The sequence below is a fragment of the Brachyistius frenatus genome, unplaced genomic scaffold (assembly GCF_029030835.1).
Source record: "Brachyistius frenatus isolate BFR_SWC_R1_liver_20210118 unplaced genomic scaffold, ASM2903083v1 Contig_123, whole genome shotgun sequence".
Lineage (NCBI taxonomy): Eukaryota > Metazoa > Chordata > Actinopteri > Embiotocidae > Brachyistius > Brachyistius frenatus.
The window spans coordinates 1,137,982-1,162,619 of NW_027210722.1; the positions used below are offsets into that span (position 1 = coordinate 1,137,982).

The 24,638-nt window shown below is 46.4% G+C and overlaps 3 protein-coding genes across 6 annotated transcripts in view; all 3 read right to left on the reverse strand.

The window, feature by feature from the left end:
• Positions 1 to 175: 175 nt before the first annotated feature.
• On the reverse strand, positions 176 to 4,376 carry acaa1 (acetyl-CoA acyltransferase 1). Of its 4 annotated transcripts, none has more exons than XM_069713852.1 (12): positions 4,147 to 4,376; positions 3,541 to 3,634; positions 2,952 to 3,009; positions 2,801 to 2,880; positions 2,464 to 2,506; positions 2,272 to 2,370; positions 2,105 to 2,185; positions 1,839 to 2,029; positions 1,588 to 1,767; positions 1,370 to 1,425; positions 432 to 577; positions 176 to 339 (listed from the first exon to the last, which is right to left on the reverse strand). In XM_069713852.1, the coding sequence occupies exons 1-12, from the start codon at positions 4,321 to 4,323 to the stop codon at positions 264 to 266; spliced, it is 1,281 nt and encodes a 426-aa protein (XP_069569953.1). In that variant the 5' UTR covers positions 4,324 to 4,376; the 3' UTR covers positions 176 to 263. The 4 variants fall into 4 exon arrangements, with proteins under 4 accessions (XP_069569953.1, XP_069569954.1, XP_069569955.1 ...); XM_069713853.1 differs by having other exon boundaries at positions 4,011 to 4,240; XM_069713854.1 differs by having other exon boundaries at positions 4,118 to 4,205.
• Positions 4,377 to 4,589: 213 nt separating this feature from the next.
• On the reverse strand, positions 4,590 to 10,253 carry LOC138629886 (BTB/POZ domain-containing protein 3-like). The gene is made up of 5 exons (XM_069713868.1): positions 10,132 to 10,253; positions 9,529 to 9,763; positions 8,885 to 8,975; positions 7,991 to 8,109; positions 4,590 to 7,908 (listed from the first exon to the last, which is right to left on the reverse strand). The coding sequence occupies exons 2-5, from the start codon at positions 9,693 to 9,695 to the stop codon at positions 6,876 to 6,878; spliced, it is 1,410 nt and encodes a 469-aa protein (XP_069569969.1). The 5' UTR covers positions 9,696 to 9,763; positions 10,132 to 10,253; the 3' UTR covers positions 4,590 to 6,875.
• A 1,471-nt stretch (positions 10,254 to 11,724) lies between these two features.
• Positions 11,725 to 24,638, reverse strand: part of LOC138629885 (striatin-like) — a 30,609-nt gene continuing 17,695 nt past the window's right edge. The window contains exons 5-18 of the mRNA XM_069713867.1: positions 22,787 to 22,957; positions 22,557 to 22,692; positions 22,075 to 22,237; positions 19,159 to 19,272; positions 18,833 to 18,976; positions 18,614 to 18,750; positions 17,859 to 18,034; positions 17,476 to 17,523; positions 17,202 to 17,323; positions 16,934 to 17,101; positions 16,167 to 16,307; positions 14,609 to 14,710; positions 14,409 to 14,495; positions 11,725 to 13,698 (exon numbers count right to left, since the gene is read on the reverse strand). Coding sequence (XP_069569968.1) covers positions 13,529 to 13,698; positions 14,409 to 14,495; positions 14,609 to 14,710; positions 16,167 to 16,307; positions 16,934 to 17,101; positions 17,202 to 17,323; positions 17,476 to 17,523; positions 17,859 to 18,034; positions 18,614 to 18,750; positions 18,833 to 18,976; positions 19,159 to 19,272; positions 22,075 to 22,237; positions 22,557 to 22,692; positions 22,787 to 22,957 — 1,879 coding nt within the window. The 3' untranslated portion in view covers positions 11,725 to 13,528. The remainder of the gene's footprint in view (positions 13,699 to 14,408; positions 14,496 to 14,608; positions 14,711 to 16,166; positions 16,308 to 16,933; positions 17,102 to 17,201; positions 17,324 to 17,475; positions 17,524 to 17,858; positions 18,035 to 18,613; positions 18,751 to 18,832; positions 18,977 to 19,158; positions 19,273 to 22,074; positions 22,238 to 22,556; positions 22,693 to 22,786; positions 22,958 to 24,638) is intronic.

Here is a 24,638-nt window from a genome sequence, read left to right on the forward strand (position 1 = left end):
GATGTTTCGTACCTGCCTCTCACTGCTGCAGTTATTACATCACATTATGTTACATTTGATTGTAAAATCTCTTCATCAAAAAACAGAAAAACCTTCAACCTGCAGAGAAAATGTGTTTCCTGCTCAGACGTGTTGATGTTGTGACTCTGAAGCTTTCTGACACTCTGACTTGTGAAATCAAAGGCACGTAATCAACTGCAGTCTGAATGTTTGGACACCTGAACATGAAGGTGGACTCTGAGCTGTGGATGACCCGTCGTCTCCTACGGTCCGGGGTACTCGAAGACCGCCGCCGCTCCCATCCCGGTCCCGATGCACATGGACACGACGCCGTACGCCCTGCAAGACAAGGAGCGGGGCAGAAAACACACTCTGCTGCTGAGAAACCGGTTTGAGGCGAGCGTCCGGTGAGAGCGTGGGCGGACACCAACCTCCTGCCTCGGCGTCGGAGCTCGTGGAGCAGCGTCACCACCTGCCGAGCCCCGGTGCAGCCCAGAGGGTGGCCCAGAGCGATGGCGCCGCCGTTCGGGTTCACCTTCTCCAGCGGGATGCCCAGCTTCTCCACGCAGTACACCGCCTGGGAGCGGGAAAGAAGCAGTTCGCAGTTTCACTTCACGGGAACCGGGACGAGCGGCAAACGAGTCCGAGCAGGAATGAAGCTCAACGATGCCGCGCCTGTTCAGAACCACGCGAAGTGATCCAGGTCGGATTTTAACAACGCGACACGAGGGAGGATCAATATGTTCAGAGGCTGCTGCTCGTACGTGCTCACACGAGGAGTTACACGTTTTTTTTTTTTTTTATGTTTTACTCACCTTGAAACTCGAGCAGAGAAACATCAAAGATTTTGACAATGTTGAACAGAAAGAAGGAAAGCAGGGAGATGAATCCAGTGAGAAAGGGGGCGGAGCTACGATTGTATTGTGGAGAAGAGACTCGCCCGTTTTCAAAGCGCTGCCTGGCGCCGCAGTTCAGCTGGTTCGCAGTGAATGTTTCACCTCAAGACTCCTCAGAAGGTCCCAGTAGAACTCGGTGTTGACAGTCTGACTCTGGGGGACGAATTCACGGTGACACAACACAATGTCAAAGAAAACACACCTGGTGTCTCCTGACCTGATTCTCCTTCGGTCTTGGACAGTGAAGCTCCGCCCTTCTTGAAACCTGAACGTCACTCAGAACATCTCGCAGGCTCATCGCTTCATCCCCGTAGACTTTCTGAAGTATTTCAAGGGCCTCTGTTGATCATTTCCAGATTTTGACACCAAATCTGATGTTTCTCTGCTCTACTTTCAGGTCCAACGGTGAAATCACAGACGCCCGGTCCGCTGCTCACAAAACCGTGTGCAACTAGTGATGAGGTGTTTCTCACCTGACTGGCGAACGCCTCGTTGATCTCAAACACATCGATGTCATCGATAGTCAGTCCTGAGAAGAGAAACACGTTCAGTCAGAACACACCGAGCAGAACATCTGCAGAGGAGAACGTGAAACATCTGCACAGAACCGACAGCCTGTTTCTCTATAAAATGTTGTAAACTGTGGAAACACAAAGAGCACGCACACACATACACACACACACACACGCACCGGCCTGCTGCAGCGCTGCAGGGATGGCGACCGCCGGTCCGATCCCCATCACGTCAGGAGGGACCCCCACCACGGCGCTGGCCCTCAGGACACCCAGGACCGGCAGACCCAGAGCCTGGACCGCAGACCGGCGACCAATCAGCACGGCCGCCGCGCCGTCGCTCACCTGGCTGGAGTTACCTGAGACACAGAAGGGGGGCGTGAGTCCCCGCGGCGGGAGCTTCCCGGTGTGGTTCTGGTGGACCTCTGACCTGCTGTGGTGCTGCCGTCGGGTCTGAAGGCCGGTCTCAGTTTACCGAGTGCCGTCAGAGTCGTTCCCGGTCGGACGCCGTCGTCCTGACTCACCGTCACCTCGCGATCGCTGCCGTCCTCGTCCACGGACCGGGTGGTGACAGGAACGATCTCCTGGGAGAAAAGACCGGAGCTCTGCGCCCGGGCCGCCCTGTGTGGACAGAACCGGGTTCTAAAACTGTCCACTTCCTGTTTCAGCGTGCGAACGGACATAAAGAGGACCTACTTGAGGTGGGAGCTGACGGCGAAGGAGTCCTGCTTCTCTCTGGAGACCCCGAACTTCTCGGCCACATTCTCCGACGTGATGCTGCAGGAAGGAACAGGAAGTCACAGCAGATCAGAACCAGGATCAGAACCAGAATCAGAATAGGCCTGTGCGCGTGCGTTTCTGACCCCATGGGGATGATACAGTCTCTGGCCTTGTGGTTCTGCATCAGCCTGCTGCTCAGGTCTCCGGGCTCGCCGATGGATCTCAGCGACATGCTCTCCACGCTGCGGCGAAACACAGGAAACACACCGCTTTTATTTTGTAGGGAACACGCATCAGATGGAACAGGTGTCATGTGGGAGCGAGGGTGGACTGACCCGCAGGCGAGGCCCAGGTCGATGGAGCGGTTCCTGATGGCTCCTGAACAGAAAAATCCAGGTGAGCGCGAGTCGGCGCTCCGTTAGGCCGCGAACACACTGGCTGCCCGGTGTCGTTTCATTTCGGGGTCCACGTTAATGAATGAGAGCATCCTCACCGCCCGCTGATACGTCGTCTCGCGTGCGCGTCGCGTCATTTATAAAATAGACCCGACGCCTGTTTTTCACGCGCGCAGTTCCCAGATAAAATAAACGACCAGTGATCACATTTTTACTGTATAATCATCGTAAAAACGCAGTGTAGGTCTTAGTTTCAGCTGCAGCGGTTCCGCGTTACCTGCGACGTTGAAGAGAGCCTGCAGGCCGGAGGAGCACTGCCGGTTCACCGTGTAGACGGGCACCGCCTCTGGGAAGCCGCTGAAACCGAGACGGGGCGGTAAGAAGCTGCGACGGACCACCGGCGGGTGAGTCAGTGATGTCACACTCACCTGAGGAACTGAGCCACTCTGGCCATGAGAGCTCCGGCTCCGGGCTGCAGCACGTTACCTGCGCACGCACACACACACACACACACACACACACACACACACACACGCACACACACACACACACACACACACGGTGAAAGGAACACGCCAGAGTTACAGGAGGTTCAACTGGACCTGCAGCCGGGACCAGCTGAACTGGGTCACATGACTGGAACTTCACTGTGTGTGTGTGTGTGAAACATATTTCATCTTCATGATCTGGTTCTGTTGTTAAATTATCTCATACATTAACTCATCATCATCGGGTTCATCTTCCTCGGCAGATCTGTCATCATCAAAACCCTCCAACATCAAATAAAATGCTGTTCTGTACTGAACCTGTAACCAGGTGCTGCTGCATCCTGTTACCATGACAACAAGACAAACAGACCCACTTGTGTATCAGAGAGGCAACAACACCATCAGGTCACACTGTGAACTACCACACCGCCACCATCAGGTCACACTGTGAACTACAACACTCTTCATCCAGGAGAGTTATTAAACCACTCTACACACTTGTTCATTAGAAAAACGAAGCTTGTCTCACCCACGCAGACGTCCCCCAGCTGGTCAGGTGAGAGTCCAACATCTGTTAGCACAGCTGTCATCACTGTACTCAGCAGCTCGTCAGGTGTGGTGTCCTGAAGGGGAGGACGTTTAAATGACGTTAAACCTGCAGAATCCAAAGTTTCAGTTTCAAATTTTACATTTTTAATTGCTTTTTTTTGTGTGCAAATGATCATAGCCAAACTATTGGACTGGCTTTGGCTCCTTATGAGAACCACTAATTGAATCCAACAAAGCACGATGTAAAAAAACATGTAGATGTTTTGTCTTGTTGTCAAATTTGTTGTTGTTGTTGTTGTTGTTTTGGGCCTCTGGGCTTCCATTAAAATTAATATGCATTTTATATAAACTGTAATTTTTTTTTAAAGTGACCGTGATTGTTGTTTTTGGACTAAAAGTCACGTGAAACAGAAAAGAAACTGCAGTAAATTCCACTAAATCTTTGCTCACTCCGGTTGCAACACAACATAAAGTCGGTGTAATTTTCTCCCCCTGCGGCTCCGTCTGTTTTCTGTTGTTGAACTTTGCCCCGGTTGGCGGGTTAAACCTGAACAGACCTGGTTTACCCCGGTTAAACCGCATCCACCTTAAAAGCTCCTCTTTTTGCTTTTCCGATCGCGGTCCTCCGTCCGTGAACCACAACCACGTCCTCCTCAGACCCGCCACCCACTGCGGACCCGCATTCCGCCCGTCGTAAGTCCCGCCTGGACTCCGGGGACCTGCCGGGACACAAGTGTCCAGAGATGATCTTTAATCGCTGCATGAACCGAGTACGTGCGAGAAGTTTCACAGCTGGAATTTGAACTGTCAATTTGCGCCACTTCCGGGTTTGCAGTGTCCGGACGGGGGTCGCGGAGGGACAAACAGAGCGGCTCCTCCACAGGCGGTCTGTGGGCTTTATTTTCAGTCAGTCACACCTCTGTTGGGAAGGAAACACGGGCGTAACCACGGCCTGTCTGGGGGATGGTGTCTCCCCAATACTAAGAAAATACCAATATGAAGACGGAACAGATTCACAGAGGACTCAAATCAATTGGATCTTTTTATTTCCAAATCTGTCACGACAACAACACATTGATAAGGCCACGTACTCACTGCACATTCAGGTTGGAATCAGACAACAGGAAACAAAAATAGATGTTTTCTCAGCAAACAGATAAAATCAGATAGAAAACAGTTTGTCCTCCATTTTCCAATTAGATTAGTGTGTCACAGAAATATATTTACACAACTGCAACATTAATGAAACAATAAAAGGGGCAAATCAGGGGCAAACATTGTTTTTTCCAAATTAAGAGCAGAGGATGTAAAGGAACACAGGAAGTCAGTTAAAATCCTTCCTGTAATGCTGCAGGTAGATTTTCAGGTGGATTATGGGTCATCGACGAGTCAGCACCAGAGGTCACAGTTCAAACTAAGGTGTATAAAACCAGGAGTGTGATGAGCTCTCAGTGTACAAATATAAAACGTGATATTCAGCTTTAAAACACACCTGCACAGGTAACACAAGGAAACGTCTGAGCTTCATTTTTATTTTTTATTTTCTTTAAGTCCTTCAGTAAACGCAGGAACTTCTGAGCGCCGTCGTCACGGCACGAAGCCACGACTCGGGACGTTTTACAGCCTCTGAGGTCATCTCACGATCAAACCAACACGTTAAGGCATCGAACTGAAAACCTGCTCCTGCAGCGTCACGTGTGCAGCTTATATCGACCTGTTCGTAACATTCAAAAAACTTTGAAGAATACAACATTGCCTTCAAAATAAAAAATAACTAAATTATACTCAGCTTGAATACAATTTTGATTCAATTCTGGAATATTTTGAATCAAATGATCAATTTCTATTTTCAGTTCCAGACTTTTTGGTCCTGATTTGACTCCATAAACGCCACATAACTAAACAAAATATGAAACAACCGACTTCTTTTCTGCCTTAAAGTGACACCGTACATTTCATCATGTGTTACATTAATTGCTGGAATAGTAAAGTGATTAAAAGACAAAAGGAATCCACAACAATTCTTTTTTTTTTCATTCAATTTGAAGTGTTAAAAAAAATTGGAGACCATATCTCTCAATGTGAAAGCGGGTGTAAACAGGAAGTAAAGTGTACTGTAGTGTTGCCGTGGTTCCAGAGAGCTACAGCCTGCATTCGTTCACTCTGAGGAAAATGAAATGTGTCATTAAACTGCCTGCATTTGTTTGATCATATCGGTTCCTCGACGACACTTTTTCCAATTAAATTCTATAAAATCCAAATTTTATTAGAACAAAATGAAACATGGTGGAACTGATGTTTAGTTTAGCCTCCTCACTGCGGTGTTTCCTTCAGGTGGAGGATGTCCTTGCTGTGGTGGGTGGAGAGCGTAAACCGGGTTATTTTCTGCAGCTGTAATTTACCGATGTTACCTAAACGCCTCACATGCTGTCAGAAGATGGCAGCACAGAGAACCCTTTCAGACAGACGTGACAAGGATGAGTAAAAAAAAAAAAAAAAAGAAAAGTGAAATCAGACGTCCAGAGGAAGTGGAAACGGAGTGATTTCATGGACGTTGTCGGGCCGACGTGATTAAAAGCTGTGGCTCACTAACTCGTGCGTAAGCGGAACGGAGGTTATGTTTTAACGTGTGAATGAAGCCTTGCTATCGAAATTTGGTACCGAATGAAAAGGCAAACTTGAGCTAAAAGCAACAGGTTCAAAAGTCAAATTATCTCCACAAATTATCAGTTCAAAATTAAGACTTTTTAATCATGATGCCACATCGAGTTGAAGCAGCTCGGTTGCTGCCGTAAAAATACGGAAGTTCAGTTCAACTTAAACTTCTGAACTTGTGACTTCTCAGCTGGCTTTTATTCTAAAAGGACATCAGAAACAGTGACCTCCACAGGAAGTGTCAGTCACCCACGATTTAAATGTGCGTGTTGGAAGTGTGTCAATCAATAGATAGGCGCTAAAGAAAACACTTGGACTTCTGTCAGCTGATGTTTTCATGGCTGTTTCCTTCCGTACTTGTGCAATGTTTCGAGATCTGGTGATAATCTGGTTTGTGGATTCCTACGCTGCTGAAAGTAGTCCCAGCTAACGGGGCTTCACATCTGACACCATGTGGACTTTGATCTTTGAACCCACCTGTAATAGTTTTCTGTCGACTGGAAAAACAACAACGACCACATCGGCGCTGAAGGAACGTGTTTCAGTGTCGACGGCGAACCCGTCGGCTCCTCCAGCAGCTTCCTGAGAACTCGTCTCTGCAGTTTCAACTCGTCGTGGCAGTGAAGCAGGAATCTCTGCGGCGTCCTCCGTCCCGCCGGGTCAGGCGTAGAAGATGAGCTCGGGGATCTGGCCCCCCTGCACCCCGGTGCCGTTGGTGCTGTCCGAGGAGCACTGGAACTGGAAGGTCACTTTCCCGCACTGCACCTCCGTCATGCCTTCCTGGCCGAAGTAGCTGAGCTCGTTGCCGTCCAGCACCACGCTGGCGGTGTAGAAGGTGTCCGGCTCGATCTGGACCGGGTAGTCGAACCAGACGGGGAAGGTGCTGCTGGAGCCGTCGGAGAAGTACTTGATGATCCGCTGGCCCATCGGCACGCCCTGGCGCTTCAGCTCGATCTTGGCGTTGTACTCGGCCGAGCCGCAGCTGGAGCCGTACAGGCCGAAGCCGGCGATGAAGACGCGCTTGTCCACGGCGAACTGGATGCTGTCGCAGCGGCCGCGGTACCGCCACTGGTTGCTCCTGTAGGCGCAGGACTGGAAGCGGTGGCAGCGCTGCGGCGCCAGGCCTTTACGCGGTTTGGTGGCGAACAAGAGCTCCGGCTTGTTGGCGGCGGTGTACCACAGGAAGATGTCGTTGGTCTCGTTGAGCGTCAGCACGCCGGCCTGCGCCGCTCCGTTGGCGAAGTCCTCCAGCACCATGGTGGGGACGCGGATCAGGTAGATGGCCTTCCCCAGCACCAGCCGCTTGTTCTCGATGGTCGGCGGCAGGTCTTGTCTCTGGCACTCGGCCTCGGCCCAGCTCAGCGCCGCCTCGAACACCACCATCTCTTTGGCGTTGAGCGTCTCCCGCCGCAGGATGCTCTCCAACGTCTGCGCGTCGATGTCGCAGAAGCCCTCGGAGCGCAGCGCCAGCTCGGCCTGAGCGTCGATCACCTCCCAGCAGCGCTGCGTCAGGTCGGGCTCCTCGAACAGGCAGCTCTGCGACAGCAGCACGCAGGCGTTCTTGGCGCTCAGGCTGGTCTCCAGGAAGTTGACGCAGGCCCGGGCCAGGTGAGGCACGATGTACTTCTTGGCAGCGTAGAGCGTGGCGAGCACCGTGTCGGCGCACAGGTCGATCTCGTCGCAGTAGATGTACCTGCAGGAGAAGAACCACGGTCACGCTTCAGTTCTGACCTTCTACAGGTGGAACAGAAAAACGGAGTCGGAGGTCGACGTACTTCAACATGGCCAGGAAGGAGGGAGGTTCCACGTCAGGGATCCGGATCTCGTCCTGATCCTCGGCCAGTTCACCGTAGAACATGGCGTGGAACACGGAGCTGCCGACGGCCAGGACGTACTGAGGAGGGAACACATGGACGAGATCTACACTTCAAACAGACAAAGCCTCAGAGACCAGATCACGGTTCTCGAAGCTTTAAAACACGACCAGAAGGGAACGGTGAGAAGAAAATGTTCAGCTTGAAATACAAACGATGTGACACCATGTTAAAGTCCTCCTGAAAACAACAACTGTCCACGGGAGAGTCTGACCTCAGACCTCCATCTTCCTCCCGGACTGGAAGTCAGAACAAGTTCTCCAGTTTAAGGGCAGTAAAACAGCTCCGAGCAGAAAGTCTGCCACCTGCTGGTCATCTAATGGAACACGTCGAGCCTCCTGCTAGAAATCTGGGTGTTTCGATGAGATTAGAAACGTTCAGACGACCTCAATAAAAAAATTTCCAAAAGCTGCATGTTGTTTTATTTACTAAACTGTTTGTTTATTTATCTGAGCAGCAGAGCAACAGTTAACAGTTGGAGGGATCGATGCCTTTTAACTCCAAAGTCTGCAGGTCAAATCCAGAAGTCGCTCCTTCCTATCGACACCATCCCGATAATGAAGGCAGCAGAAACGGCCCCCCCCCAAAAAAAATAATTAAAAAATAAGTATCTTAATATTTACTCTCCACTTGTGTCAGCGTCGGACCAGCAGACGTCACAGGCTGCTGAGGGCGCTGTGAGGATTTAAACCATCACCACGCCTGAGCCGGACCGTCACTGGAGAGGTTCAGAAGTGTCCTAGAGCAGCAGAGATGTGATGCATGGTGGGTGTGTGTGTGTGTGTGCGTATGTACCTTGTGTCCCGGGACTCGCTGCGTCCCACCAGGTGGCCCGACCACAAAGTAAACGTCTGCCATCATCTCATTGTTGAACATGACTGAATTCCTGCGAGGAAACACGATTCACCGACAGTTACTGACTCAAAACGACAACCAAGTTCAGGAGAAACTCACTGAAGGTACACAAGTACATTTACTCAAACGCTGAAGTACAAGTTAAAAGTACTTCACCACAGTATGTCCGTTTACTTCCAGCTTTACCTCCACTACACATTTCAGAAGGAACGCTTCTACTTTTGACTCCACTGCATTTATTCCACATTTATGCGATATATGATATTACATAATGTAACATGAAATTACATCTCATCAGCTTCATGCTTTCTCTCCCGCAGTTTCTGTTCATGGTGCTTTCTTTTGCACGTCCTGTGGACCTGCATGGTTCCGGTCTCTTGCCCTGCCAACAGTTCATTTTTCCGTCCAGTCAAGGATGTTCTCGACCTCTGAGTGCGGTTCTGCTGGAGGAACTGTTGGGTTCCTTCTCTATAATGTTCATAAAGTTCTGCTGTCAGAACTTTACTGTGATAAGTTCTCTAAATTAACCTGTGCTGTTGTGTATAAATAAGACGGAACCGAATTCCAGCTGTGAGGCTCCTCACCTCTCCCGGATGGTGGGGTACAGGCCCTGCCAGCTGCAGCAGCCGTGCGCGGCGGCGGTGTTGTTGTTGTTGGTCACGTTGTGCTGCTGGTACCGCCGGATGGACGTGGTGCTGCTCGCGGAGGCGGACGGAACCAGCTTCTTGGTGGGAAACAGCTCTGCGGCCATTATCTTCGGGTCATGGCAGCTCCGGAACCGGACTGAACCGCTGCTCCTGGTGGTCCGGCGGCCGGAGTCTGGAAGGGGACTACCGACAGGTTGAATTCAGTCACCGGAACCAAAGTCCATGTCAAATCTGAGCTTTTTTTTTTTTTTCACCGCTAACGTTAGCCGAGCTGCGCACACGGCTTCAGTTTCACCAGCTGCTTCACTAAACATGTCATCGACTGAACTTTATGAAAGTAAAACACGTTAGCAGCGGGCTGAGCAGACAACCAGAGCAACAGAGGGTGACGTGCAACGTTGACAACCACCGCGGAGGTTGGAGTTTATGGTTAACTTTAGCATGTTTATGCTAGTCAGATAGCTAACTAACCAAGAGGTCCGCTGCTCTTTTAGGAGTACATTTCACAGCCGTTCGATGAATAACTCCGTTCCCACTTACCGCTGTGTTAAGATGAGGTATTTATGATCGTATCTTCCACCACACGAAGCGGCTTTCAGCTGTTTAACGGCGGCTCAGCTTTGTTTACGAAGAGCATCCGACTGGGGCCGCAGGTCTGCCAGCCAATCAGAAGAGAGGAGCTCCCGAGACGTACGACGCGTCAGTTCTTCTTCGTTGGCTTTAATAACGGTTGACAAACGCGCTCAAAGACGCACCATCGCCACCGACCGGAGCGTAGCAGGACTCCGTCAGCCTCATAATATTTCCCCGCGAACATTTAAATATATTTTCAGTACATTAAATATTAGTATATCTAATCCCAACTTCAACTAGATAAATATGATTTATACTCATGTGTTAAGGTAACTATAACATCGCTCTTATACCAGAGATATAAAACAAAAAAGTGTTACTGACTGTAATGTTCAGAAATAATTAAATTATACAGTTCTGGTCAAAAGGTTGGACACAGCGACTAATTCAAGATTTTTTCTTTTACTTTTACTATTTTTGACAGTGTAGAACAAAAGTATAAATAAACCAAAGTATGTTTTTAGTTTAAGATTCTTCAGAGTGACCTGTTTCCATGTGAATCAGTCATTTTTCATTAGTTTGTGTTTTTTTTAAGCTGTTTTGTGTCATTTTGCATCATTTTGATTACACTGTAAAATATAACGTGTGCAAATGCCGCTTCAAAACTTCTTCCACAGTGTGAATACAATTTTTTAATTCTGCTGGACTGAAGGATTCATTTATCTTGACGGTTTTAAAATCTTCAAATGAAAAACTACTGAGTGAAAAACACTGGAAATACTTTTTGTTCTTCAGACGTCCAGATCAAATCTAAAAGAAACGAGTTCAGCTGTGTGAAAAAAAAAACAATCACAGAGTTCATCAAACAGAAGACACACATCAGCATCACGATGTCCAACATATTCCTTTATTGTTGTTACTCATAAATCATAAATCATAAAAAGAAAAGAAAAAAGAACATGTAAAAAGGAAAACAACACCTGTATGTACTTGTATGTACAGCCGTCTATAATTTCTCACCGTACACATTAAAGGACAACAGTAATTTACAGGCAGACCGGACCGATTTTCATTCAGGTTTCAGTCTGAACGTTTGGCTTTCTGCCACCAAAGACCACAAAATATAAGATTTATAGTGAGAATGGTTCAGCTGCCTCCGTCACTACTGGCTAGTGTTACTGCGTGCAGGGTGAATGATGTCTTATAATCAAAGTGAGATCAGATGATTGGCAGGTCGTTGCTGAAGTCGTCAGATATTAAATTAGGTTTGGTTTGGAGATTCTGTGTCTTCATGAATTCATGAAGTCTTTTATTTTGAAAAGAAAAACAATAAAAAAAACCACTTTATTTTCTGTTTGTGTGTCAGCAGGAGGTCTGTGTTTCATGTCCGAAATTCAAAATAGTTTGTTTGATTTACGACAAAGATCAAATCTCACATTTAAGAATCTGGAATCAGAAAATATTCGACTTTTATTCGACAATTAAATTGTTGCACTTCTGCTGAGCTCCAAAAGAGTTCTGTGCCTTTTTTTTTTTTTTTTTAATCTTCTGCTGTTAATATACTTCCACACTCACCCACGTTAAGACGTAAATCTACAAACACCTGCAAACACACAAATCTCTAAACTCCACCAATCAGCTGGCTCGGCAGGGCACGAGCTCTTATTTTGGAGGGGAGGAATGACACAGGAAGTGGCTGATTCTCTTTGACGTAGAAAAACATCTTGAACACGGTGGATGTGTGAACGTTCAGGTTCAAATAGTGTGAAAATCACAAGCAGTCCTGGTGCTCACCAAACCAACCAGACTCCATTAATTTTCTACAGAATTTTACAGCAAAGCTGAATTTAAACCACAAATAAGAGTTTAATTCACTTCCTTCCACTTTGGGGTTAAACTTTCCCTTCATATCCTCTTTACAGCAGGTTAATAAATAGATTTACTTTAATACTTAAAAACTGTACACGTATCTGTTTCCTCTTTTTACACCGAAAACTTAATTTCCTCCACGATGCACCGCGGTGGCGTGTTTGAGATGATAATTTGGTACAAGGCAGAAATAAAAGCGTAGTGCTGAGAGGTAAAGTCACGTCCACTGGATGTGCACCAGCAGAAACCCCCGAAAAGGAACCATCTCCACTGTTCAAGTAAAACAGAAAAAAAAAAAAAAAAAGAAAAGAAATTAAGATCTACCTGCAACGTCCACGTCTGTCACCAAACACAATTTAAAAAACTGGTAATCAGAGGAATTACATAAAATACAGTATTTTTTCAGGCATTCAGCATGTAAAGCATGTACAGATGTGGCGGGAGCTCGAGTGCTTGCGACTAAACAGGTGAGTTACTTTACAACTACATGAGCTCAGCAGCAGCAGCAGGAAGCATCCAGGTGAATCTCTCCACTTTAATTTGGCCTTTTAAAATCGTAATAAATACTTCAGTGAAAGAGATAAGCTCCGCTGCAGGACTTCTTCTGCAGCTCGTCAGGATTTCCAACCACGAACAGCAGCAGCAGGTTTTCAAACCGAGCCTCGGCCCGACATATTTTACACACAAAAAGCCTTTCCGGATGTTTTTTTTCTCTGCCGGATGACCTTCGGTGAGCTCGTTGTTCGATCGTCACCCACCAGGTGGAGGATCGGTGCCGTCACGCCGTCACCCTGCAGGATTTCATTCACACTGGCAGCTCTGCAGACACACTCATCGACCGGCCGCACGGCTCTGAGAGCTCGCTGCTCTTCACGTCTGCAGCTGATCAAACTAAAGAATCACTCCATCACACAGATCCTGACCTGCAGCTTCCTGCATCACTCTGTCCAGAAGGTGTCACCTTGATAAAGGGTCCTCCTGCTTTATTTCCTTCTGCTGTTTCAATGATGGAAATAAAGCGGAATGAGCCTTTAAAAAGCTTCATTTTAAAGTGAAACTCCTTCAGGTGTTTGTGACTCCTCCCCCCCCCGTCCTGTCGGAGGTCACCTGGAGGTTAATTCAGGATCATAAATCGACCTTCTCTCCTGTCGTATGTGAATCCTCCTCAGCTCCGACTGGTTCCTCTGAAGCTGCTCGTCTCCTCCTGATGAAGAAAAAAAGGCACATTTCACGATGTGTGAACGGAGCGGCTGCAGACCGGAGAGTGTTTGAGGAGAAGACAGAAACCATTCCAGCTCCAGTCTTTCTGTCCCCCTCTTCATTCGCTTCCATTCACTCCGAGGTTTGTCTGTTTTCAGGACCGGGCCAGCCCGAGTCCCGGAGGCGGGCGGGGATAAATATTTGAAGAACAGCCTCCTCCGTGTGTGAAAATAAAAAAATCCGTCTCCTCCCCTCGTCCTCGGCGCCCGTCAGGCAGCTGCACGCCAGTTTCAGGTCATACGAAGACCTTGGCGAGCGCGTCGGCTCCGGCGCTGCCGATGTAGCACTTGGTGGGGTGGAACGCCACGTCATGGATCGACTCCTCGAACTTCTTGCGGTGGGCGGTGAACTCCTGGATGCAGGTTTTGCTCTCCATGTTCCACAGACGGATCGAGCAGTCGTGACCTGGGACAAAGAGGCAGAGAGAGAGGGAGCCAATGAGGACGACTGTAAACAAAGATGGCCGCCATGTCGCCACTTCCTCCCACCGTCCTAAAGTGAAGCTATAATCTGTCAGAAATGTTGCAGGCCATCAGACGTTTCTGAGATGTTTTGGCGTCACTTCAGGCGAGCTGCCGTACTGTATCCAGCAGGTGGTTCAGGACGATGTTTACGACTGTTTTTATTTATTTCCTTGTTAAACTGACTGATCACACCAAGTGTCAACCAACAGTGACGTCAACGGTGATAGCTGTAACCTGACTGCACCAGAGGCCTGTCAATCAAACAGACACGCCCCCAAAACACGTCTTTTTTTTAAAGATTATTTTCTAATTAATGACGGGATTATTTTCAGATGAACCGCCAGAAAACTAACAAGAAGGAGCAACTTTAGCTAACAACACCGAGATAACTCGTGGAAAACATTTATTGGCTTTGTATTTCATGAGAGAAGTTGAATGGGAGTCTATGGAGACGGTGGCTTTTTGGAGCCGAACTCTAGTGGCACTCTGTGGTATTGCAGTCACAATAAACAACACGTGAAAAAGACCAATTGGTTTAATTTTATGTTTTAATTATTCATCAGCTAAACTAAGAAACTTTGAGCCTAGTTTAAATGTAAAAATAATGAAAAATAATAAAAATAATGTTGAAAACTATTAACGAAGACTTACTTCCAGACATGAGGTACAGGCCGTTGGGATCCACAGCGAGACTGGTGACAGAGTCCAGGTGGGCGACCATGGAGTGGATCAGTTTACCTTCAGGTTCACAGTGAAATAAAATTAAAAAAAGATAAATGCCTGTTTCAACGGATGAGCAGATAAAGGTGGTGGCGTCCTCCTTTAAACCCAACGCCCCCACCCCTTCCTACCTGTGTTGTTATCGAAGAACTGGATGTGCCGGTCCTCCTGAGCGGTGATGGTGATTGGCAGCGTGGGATGACTCAGCACTTTGTTGATCTTGCAGGGAGCCTCTGTGTGGAGGCGGACGCGAGAAGGACAACATTAGCATGAGACACCGGCAGCTGCAGACGCTCGGCGGCGACACACGTGTTCCTGAACTGTCTGAAAAGTCCTGTTATAATTTCATTTTGAAGGGTTTCAAATCGATTCACCTGCCGACACGGAGAAAACAGACCCTGACAGACGCACCGAGGCCGTAACCATGGCGTCGACATCGGAGGGCCCAAACGACAGCTCGACCCCTGAATTTTTCCACTCACCTCTGTGATGTTTATAAATGAGCCTTTGCAGGACGACATTGACCGTTTGAATTCACATTTAAAGGAATAACTGAGACAGTAGCTGCCTGTCTGCTTTGTTTTGGTCTGCTGCTTCAAAGTTTACTGATTTCAAACACAACACAATCAGAATTATGTCTATTTCAGGAGTAGCAAAAATAACCGCTTCAAATGTGGAAAAATTACAGACCTAAAGGATGTTTCTGAAAATAATATGCTCTCAAACGAATGACGGATTATCCCTTTTAGAAAGAACATTGCAGTTAATTACTATTTTGTTGATGTGTCTTGTGACCAGATGCCATTATTTCACCAGACGAGCAACGGCTGACCTTGATGATCATTTTAATTTGATATTTAAATAATTCTGCTCGTGTAAAATGGTTTGTTTTGCATTGACTGCATCATATATATTTTTCAGATAGTAACAGATACCTCGGCAGGTAACAGTTTGGTAGATAACGTTTCAGGTCACTGTTACACTGTTTATTAATAAATAGCTTGTTAAAGACCCAAGTCAAACGTACGTCCACAAACCTTCATTTTTTTCCACTGACAGATTGTTGACTGTAAACATGATGGAGATATTCCCTATGGAGATACTCTAGATGTTTCATGTTTTACCACAAACAGTCATAATGGCGCTCCGTTCAATGTCATCGGACTCAAACAACTCCGGTTTTCTACGAGATAAAATTAAAAAAAAAAATTCTATGGTGTCTGGTGGCGTTGAGCAAAGTGATGTCAGAGCTGTGTCTGATTAAACAAAAAGCTTTAACTCTGTAGGAATCACTTTATGATGATGTCAGACACTGAGGTGTTCTTTAACAACAGGAAATAAACTGGAGATAAACAGGAAGGAGTTTCATGGGAGTTTTTTTAAGATAAGAAAGTACTATATTATATTCATTTAATGGTTTAATGTGGACAGAAACTTGAAGAAAGAAAACATGATTTTCTATTTAGTCAGCAGTTTGTTAAACGACGGTGATAAGAGACTGAAACTGCACCCAGAGGTCGGGAGGGTTTAAGGTTTGGATGTCAGAGCTGGTATGTGTGTGTGTGTGTGTGTGTGTGTGTGTGTGTGTGTGTGTGTGTGTGTGTGTGTGTGTGTGTGTGTGTGTGCCATGTTATTAAGCAGAGTTCATCTTCATCATCGTCTGAACGCCCCCCTGACCGGCGATCCCACCTGGCGGCCCGGCGGACTCCAGCTTCAGGACGAGCTGCTGCGTCTCCATGTTGAAGAGTCCGATGTGTCCGGTGGTGAAGGACGTCACCATGTGGGCTGGCTCGCAGCTCACCAGGTCCACTGAGGTCGGGACTCCCAGCTCTGAGACACAAGACCATAAAGAACATAAAGACACAAACTGAAATCTGATCCTTTTCTAACATTGACATTTGTTGACTCAGGGGACGCTACTTGGACCACTGCTGTTCGTGATATACATAAAATAACTACATAAAATATGGTCACTCAGGTTCCTCTACGCCCCACCCACCTATACCAGAAACCTGATTGCACTCCAGGCCTGTCAATCAAACCAGCCCCGCCCCCCGAGTCCTAATATCTAATGATAGCTGGAATTATTTCCAGAAGGACCAGAACACTGATCAGAAGGAGGGAATTTATCTCATGACACCATAATGACTTGTGGAAAACATTTACTGACTTTGTATTTCAGGAGAGAACTTGATGCTTTTTCAGTGGGAGTCAGTTGGAGGCAGCCCCTAGTGGTCCTCAGTGGTACTACACTTTAAGGCTTCACTTTTCAGCCCCGGTAGCTACGTCCACTTTGATATCCAATCTGTGTATGATACTCTTAATCCTGACTGCAAATCTTTATTCACACCTTTCTGTTTGCATGATGACATCACTAATTTGTGACGCCGTTGGTTTACTCGTTGTTTCCGAGACCTTTACGATGGCTTTACGTCCCGAAACCGACGTCTACTCACCTTCACTCTCGTTGAAAACAGCGATTGATGGCGAGGCGTCGGCGGCGCTCCACAGCCGGACCGTACCATCGGCCGAGCAGGACAGGAGGCGGTGATGAACCGAGCTGTAGACCAAACCCCACACCGAGTCCGTGTGACCGCACAGCGCCCCCCGCAGGATGGAGGGCTCTGCAGGTTCGAGGAAGAACAAAGAGAAACACCAAAATACATTTCTAAATCACATCAAACATCCATAACTCCATGTTACTTCAGGTAAAGTGGGACGTACCATACGAGTCGTAGGGGTCGATGTTGGGGCTGGGGGTGTTCCAGCTCTGAATGGTACCGTCCACTCCTCCACTGAAGCACTGCTCGCCGCTCGAGCTCATGGTGACGCACAGGACGGCTCCGCTGCACAGGAGGCGAGAATATAAATATGTTTACTGCTTAAAAAAAAAGTATCATTTAATAAGTCACGCATCACATTAATTCGCTTGTAAAGTCAAATGTCTGCCGTGTTGAGACAGTTTGATTGACAGGTAAACAGGCGAACAGTGTCTCACCTGTGAGCTCTGAATGTGTAGATGGGCTCCACATCTAAAGCGGCACACCTGGAGGATCCAAGCAGAGTTTAATATTAACATCAAACTGATCAGAAGACCTGCCACCATCACGTCACACTGTAAACTACAACACCGCCACCATCAGGTCGCACTGTGAACTACAACACCGCCACCATCAGGTCACACTGTGAACTGCAACACCGCCACCATGCTCAACTGAAAAAATTATAAGTAAATTACAGGGTTTTATATTGTCACTGACAACATGAGATATGCATCTGAGGGTAAAAAACATTTATAAAATTTGACTAAAATTCAGATCTCTGCAGTTGTTCAGGAAACATGGATTCAATGGATTCTGCAGTTAAACAGGAAGGCCTCACTTCTTGGCGGGCGCCGTCTTCTGGAGGTTCCACAGTTTGAGGGTGTGATCCTCGGAGGCGGTGACGAGGACCGGCTCCACCGGGTGGAAAGCCAGACTCCGGACCGAGTCGAAGTGGCTCCGCAGGGTGAATTTCGGGTTCCAGGTTTTCCTCAGAGCGTCTTTGTTGTTGGTGATCTGAAGGAGAAGAAGTTTGATTGGTCCACGTCACAGACACATTGTGGAAACAGAACATTATTTTTCAGCTTACACGATGACCTTTGACCTTTTCTCACCAAAATCATTTGAGTTCATTGCATAGGCCAGGTGAACATCTGTGACAAATTTAAAGAAATTCTCTCCTGGTGTTTTTGAAATGTCTCATTAATGACCATGGGTCAATACGAGGTGATACGGACCTTGACCTTTGACCTGTGATGGTACCAAGTGAACCTTTTTGCTAAGTTTGAAGAAATTCCGTCAACGTGTTTTTGAGATATTGCAAGAACAGCCAGACGGATGAAAGAGACATGAGGTCACAGCGACTTTGAACTTTGACCGTTGATGACCAAATCAGTTCATTTTTGAGGCCAAGTGAACGATTATGCCACATTTGAAGAAATACCTCTTGGCATTCCTAAGATATTCGGTTCGTGTGAATGTGTTGAATTGGGGTCACAGTGGCCTTAACCTTTGACCCTCAAAATCGAATCAGTTGGTACCAAGTACATCTTTTTGCCAATTTTAAAGAAAGGCCTGAAAGGAGTCTTCACTCACGTCGTACGCCAGGCTGTCGGCCTCGTTGGCGACGGTCAGTCCGGCCAGCTCTCCCAGTCCCAACTCGTTAGAGACCGCCTCGTCCACTCGGCCCAGGATGAAGGACTTCCCGGGGGACGGCAGGAAGGTCATGGCCTCTGCAGAGACGAGATGAACGTTAACGTACGGCCACGGAGGGAAACGTCAGCGGACTCTCGGAGCGAGAGGAGGAAACGTTACCGTCATCGGGCCGGCCGACTTCGTGCTCACTGAGCCGGGGTACGCTGGGCCGAGAGGGGGGCGTCACGGCCGGCTGCAAGGAGGGAAGCTCCTCGGCGTCCCGCAGGTTGGCCAGCATGTCCTGCAGCTTGGACCGGTTTGGTCCTGGAGGAGGACACCGGAGAGAACCATTTCACTTCAGTATCTTCCACACTGAAGTCAAACACTTGCAATTTCTTTAAAAAGATTTACAAGCCCTGCAGGTCGTTGTGTAAAATGACATCCTGAATGAGAAAACAGAGGAAGAGGTGGGGAGAGAGGATGAAGGTCGGGATGACAGGACTTACTCTTCACACCCTTCTTGCCCTTGCGTTCCTTTCTGTACTGCTCCTTGAGCTGGGCTATCAGTCCCTGGTCCACGTCCCAGGCCAGCTCCCCCAGTGGAGACTGCTCTTCCTTCTCTACAGGCCAGCAGGGTGGTTGGAGTTGGGATTGGGGTGGGGTTGGGGGTGGGGGGAAGTAGGAGGAGGAAGGTTGGAGTAGAAACCTTTTAGGAAGCTTTTCTCTGACAAACCTACTCACCGGATGAAGATAGAGCATTTTTTTCAGTCGTAATCATAAGCGTCGCTACTACAAGCTAACAGCTGGTTCTGATGTGAGAAAGGATTTGATACTGGATGAGATTTTGATTTCATGAAATGGAACAGGAAGACATTCAGATAAATATCAATCCTACTGTCTGAGTCTTCTGCTTTGTTCAAATGTTGTGGTATTTCCTGTGTACCTCTGTGTCTTTGTATTTCCTACATTACGTTATCCCCTGGTAGCTTGATAAACTGTTAGACTGCAGTAACTGCAGCTGATATTAAAAAAAAAATGTTTATGTCGCCTCCTACAGGCAAAGAGAGGAACAGCATCTGATATAAAGATGTTGATCTGGGTGGTGTAGCTGAGCAGGTGTAGAACTGGTCCAATGAGGACCGAACAGCTCCCTCCTGTGGGTGATTAAAAATAGAAGTATTGATCCCTATCAGTGTTGCTGTAAAAAAAATTAGATGACAGTTTTCTTCTGTCACTTCAGTAAAAAGATTTGTTCTCTACTGCTGGAAGATTGAGCCAGAAAAATGTCTCCTTCTTCTTCTTCTTCTTCTTCTCCTGACAACTGACAGGAGATTAAAAATAAACTGCAGATGGTCAAAGGGTACGTGAGCAAATCCAGAGATGAGAACCATGCAGAAACCACTCGGGGGGAGAGAGACGAGCAGGTGTGACGTCTAACGGAGAGCTGAAAGGAAGAACGGATCTCATCGTGCCGGCTGGGAGCCCCGGGGGGCCGAGTGATGTTGAGATGGGTCGTGGAGGTGGCGTGGGTTCAAGAAGAAAACGGAGAAATGACAAAACGTGTTTCGTAACGGAGCGGCATGCAGCCCAGCACGGACTGTTTTTAACTGTGTCAAGAGGAGCAAACTCCAGCGATACCAGAGGAGCGTTTCAGAGAGGGAAAGAGAACTCTGAATTTGTCCTGTTTACTTCTGTTTTTTTTTTTTTAACAAAGGATGTGTGGAGAGACCTGCAGCATTGAGTCAGCGGTCCTTTACAACTATCTGGACTGTGAAGTGTTGAATCACGGACTGTGTGGGAGAGCTTTCTGTCATTGGTTGAATGACACTGAATGTGTTGCTAAGTAACGGAGAAAAAAGGGGGATTTTATGCAAACAGCGGGGGCCAGGTCACCGGCTGGGAACTTTATTTGGTTGGGGCAGTTTTAAAGGACAAAGCCTGGTGCTGCGGTTCAGGAACTCATCTGGTTTTATGGGTTTTTAGTTTGTTTTACATTCACAGGATGTTCAGCTCTACAGAGATGTTTCGGTAGATTTATAATGTACAGCAATACAATCATTTTCATCTCCAATCTGATGTGAAGATTTATGATCCCTACTGATGATTTTATTTACTTTTTGCAGACATTATATAAATTAAATATAAATGAACATGTTGACTATTGTCTGTGTTTCCTTGTTGAATGTCTATCAGGAAGTAAAGCTGCTACATAAACCCAACTCTGCTTTGAGTTTTATCTCGTAAAGGTAACATTGAATCATTTTCAATCAACTTATCATATAAGGAATTTTATTTCATTCAAGGAGAGTCCTTGACATCTAGTTTTGTAATTTTAAACTTGCTTTCATTACGAGTCGATGGATCTTTGAAGAGGCTCACTCAGACTGTCCATTACAACAAAATGAAAACACAACCTTGAAAGGCTCACAATGTTCACATTCACTGCACTGGATTAAATAATACAGGTGTCTGTGAGTCTAATTTCATTATGAATTAAAGTAAAGAGAAACTTATTATCTACAAAAAAAATCAGTCCCTCCAGGAAATCGTGATCTTGCAGTCGCAATAATTCAAACATTCTCTGCAATATTTGGAGCGCCTTGCAATTTTGCTGGATTTCTGAAATTTTTCTGTAAAAAACACCGTGAAATGTACCTCTGCTGAAAGTATGACATCATAAAGTCTCCTTTCGAAATAAAACTGACTTTATTACCAAAACTAAGTGTTCATTTCCAACTAGCGAGGCTCCGCCCCCTCTCCTCTCACCATCAAAACAAACTGCTGTTAGCTAACCGCAACAACAGGAAGTGACGGGGTTTGTGGGAAATGTGTTCTTATCATGGGAATGAGGAATATGTTAAATTAGTTTTCTCCACATTTCCAGCTGTAAGAGACTGAACTTTTTTTTAGTGTTGAATGAATGTGATTTAAAAAGCATCTAAAGCTCTTATTGTGACAGCAGATGGAGCCTTTGTTTTCTATATTACAGTCACAGACTGTCTGTTCTGTAAAGCTAAGTCACTTTTAGACGGTTTTCAGTCCAACACAGAAAGAAAAACAGGCAGCAGGATTATTATCACAGGAAGTTAGGTTACTCTTTAACAGTACTCTCCTGAAATTTTACTGCAAAAAACTCACATCAAACTCCACAAATTACATCGTAACCTTTGAGAAAATCCAATCCAATAACAGGCTGAGAGGCGTGTTGGTCTGAAGTGGCGTTCCACAGGGTGCTACGTCAGGTCCTCTTATCATTTTACTTTTCAAATTATTTAATAAAATATTGGGACTTGCTAATGATGGATTCATCATGCTGCCTGAGTTCTGGAGTCTTTCTTGAACATGATGTTTGGAACGTAAATCAGATTCCTTTCTAACTGTTTCATGTTTTAAGACATAAAAAAAAAAAACCGCTCACTCACCCCACTCCCCGCTGTCCTCGCCACTCCTCGACTCGAGCGACCCGTCCAGCTCATCGGGACTTGCCAAGAAATCAAAACCCTTCAGCGCCTCTTCCGTGTCGGGGTCGTCGCTGAGGTCAGAGGTCGTGGAGGACGGGGTGGACGACTGTTTCTTCCTCACCATCTGTGCAAGAGGAGGGAGATTTAAAACGCAGCAGACTGAGTATTTTTAATAGATTTTATTTCATATTATATTCTTACATATACGTCACCAGCTTTTTTCTTCTTTATTTCACAAATAAGAAGCTTGACTGATTGATTAGTCGCTGAAGAAACTAAATTTGACTGTTTTTCTTTGTAATATTTACCAGTCGACTGAAAGCCTTTTGGACAGTTTTTAAACATTTTATTAAACTTTTAATAATCTTCCATGCCATTGTTATATTAAAGGAAATAAATCTCATATTTTATTCAACATGCAAGTAATCCAGATTATGTCTTACAGTAGGCAGGTCCAGGATGGTTTTGTCCCGCCCTTCGCTGTCTTCCTCCTCGTCTTCATCGCTGAACTCTGCAGCAGCGCTCTTGATGAACTTGAAGGCCTCCAACACGGTGGCCGAGTCAGACATGTCGGGTTTACTGCAGGCAAACAAACGGGTCTCTTTTTTTTTTTAAAGGACGCTCTGCAGTTGTGAATGTTTCCGTCGGTACCGTCGAGCGTCTCGTGTCCTACCTGACCATGCCGCTGTCCTTCAGCGAGGACGGTTCGGTGCCGTTCACCATCGGCTCGGTTCTCCTCTCCGAAGGTTTCTCTGCCGAGTCTCCGGTCAGGCCGAGCAGTGCTCTCACCCTCTGAGACTTCACATCCAGGATGGTGTCGGTGTATCCGACCTCCTGCAGGTACCTGAGGCCGACACAGGAGACGGGTCACTGTGAGCTCCAACCTGCTCTCAGACAAGTGCTTTACCCACAATCCTCGCAGAGGCAGCCCCATGACCTCAAGCATTTTGCAGTCGACGGATACTTCTGGTTTATTTCAAATGAAGTAGCAGCTACAGTGATGCTAAACCCAGTGCAACACCATCATCGGCCCCTGGATGCGGCCTCCAGAAGGTTCCAGGCTAATTATGGTCTCAACTCTAATCAGTGCACCAGCAGCTCATTCTGGAAAACAACTAACATGACCTCAGGATGCTGGCAGCAGTACGAAGATTACGATCTTTGTTAGCACAATGTAGCTAAACATGTCTGTGGTTCTGTGGCGCAACGGATAGCGCATTGGCCTTTCTCGCTAGCCACAACCAAGAAGTGATTCAAAGGTTGTGGGTTTGAGTCCCAAACTCAATGTTTAGTAATAATCTTTGATTTAATAGATGAATTCTTTGAGAAGTAAAGAACAGCTTTATCAGCTCGGCGCTGCTTTCAAAACAGCCATGATTCTGTAGTGGAAATCACTGCATGGGCTTAGGAACACTTGGCTGTAAGTGGGATTGTTGAAGATTTTATGTCCCCGAAAATCTGATGTTTCTCTGCTCCAGTTTCAGGTCCACGGTGAAATCGCAAATGTTCACATACCAGTTGTCACAAAAACGTGTTGAACTCAGGTGCTGATGTTGATCAAGAGACGACACTTGGAATACTTCCTCGTGAAGGTTGTTGCTTCCTCCTGCTCCATGTGCATCATTTTGCTGCGTTCAGCAGGAACACTCTGAACTTTTGGTTCCACCATCGTATCTTGCAGGATTTGTTAAACCCTGAACCTTTTGTTTTTCCAGCTGTGAAAAGTAACTAAGTACATTTACTCGAGTACTTCCCTTAACTATAATTTTGAGCCACGTGCACTCCACTTGAGTATTTCTATTTCTACTTTATACTTCCACTCAACGACATTTCAGACTTAGAAAAAAAAAAAAAAAAAAAAAATTTTTTTTTTTTTTTAGCTTTATGGACCAAATAAAAAAAAAATAATCTATTAGGTGTGAAAGTAATCATCAGTTCTGCTAACATAAACGTACAATAAACAAACAGCACAGCTGAAACTGATTAAATCTACTGCTGCTGATGGAAGGAAATAAAAGAGGAGCCCCTGAAATAAAATTCTTAGTCTCTTCCTGCTGCAGCGGTGCCTTGCTGCAGCCACCCAGCTACACAACACCGCATTTATATCAATGGAGCAGCTTCCTTAAAGTGCGATGCAACAGAATCATAGAACTCCCTCTGACATGTTTGTAAAGATGCAAATGAGCGAGACATTACGAGAATAAATAATCTGGTTTTGCTCAGTTAACTGTAAATGAGCTGCTGGTTTTGTCCATCCGTCAAAGCTCACAAAACAAATACTTCTTCTTCATTGTCTTATTTTGAAATCTCAGAACAATGAAAGCTCAGAAATGATAAATAAGTAAAGAGAAACAACCTGAACGGGTTCGCGGCTGCAGCACGGATCAATAAACTTTCATTTAATATGAGCAAAAACATGAAACTGAACCGTGATCCGTGGGCGCTGGTGTCTTGTTGTGAAGCTGGAGCTTTTTACTGACCCGCTCAGAACCAAATCAGAACCAAAGGAGATGCTCAACAGAAGC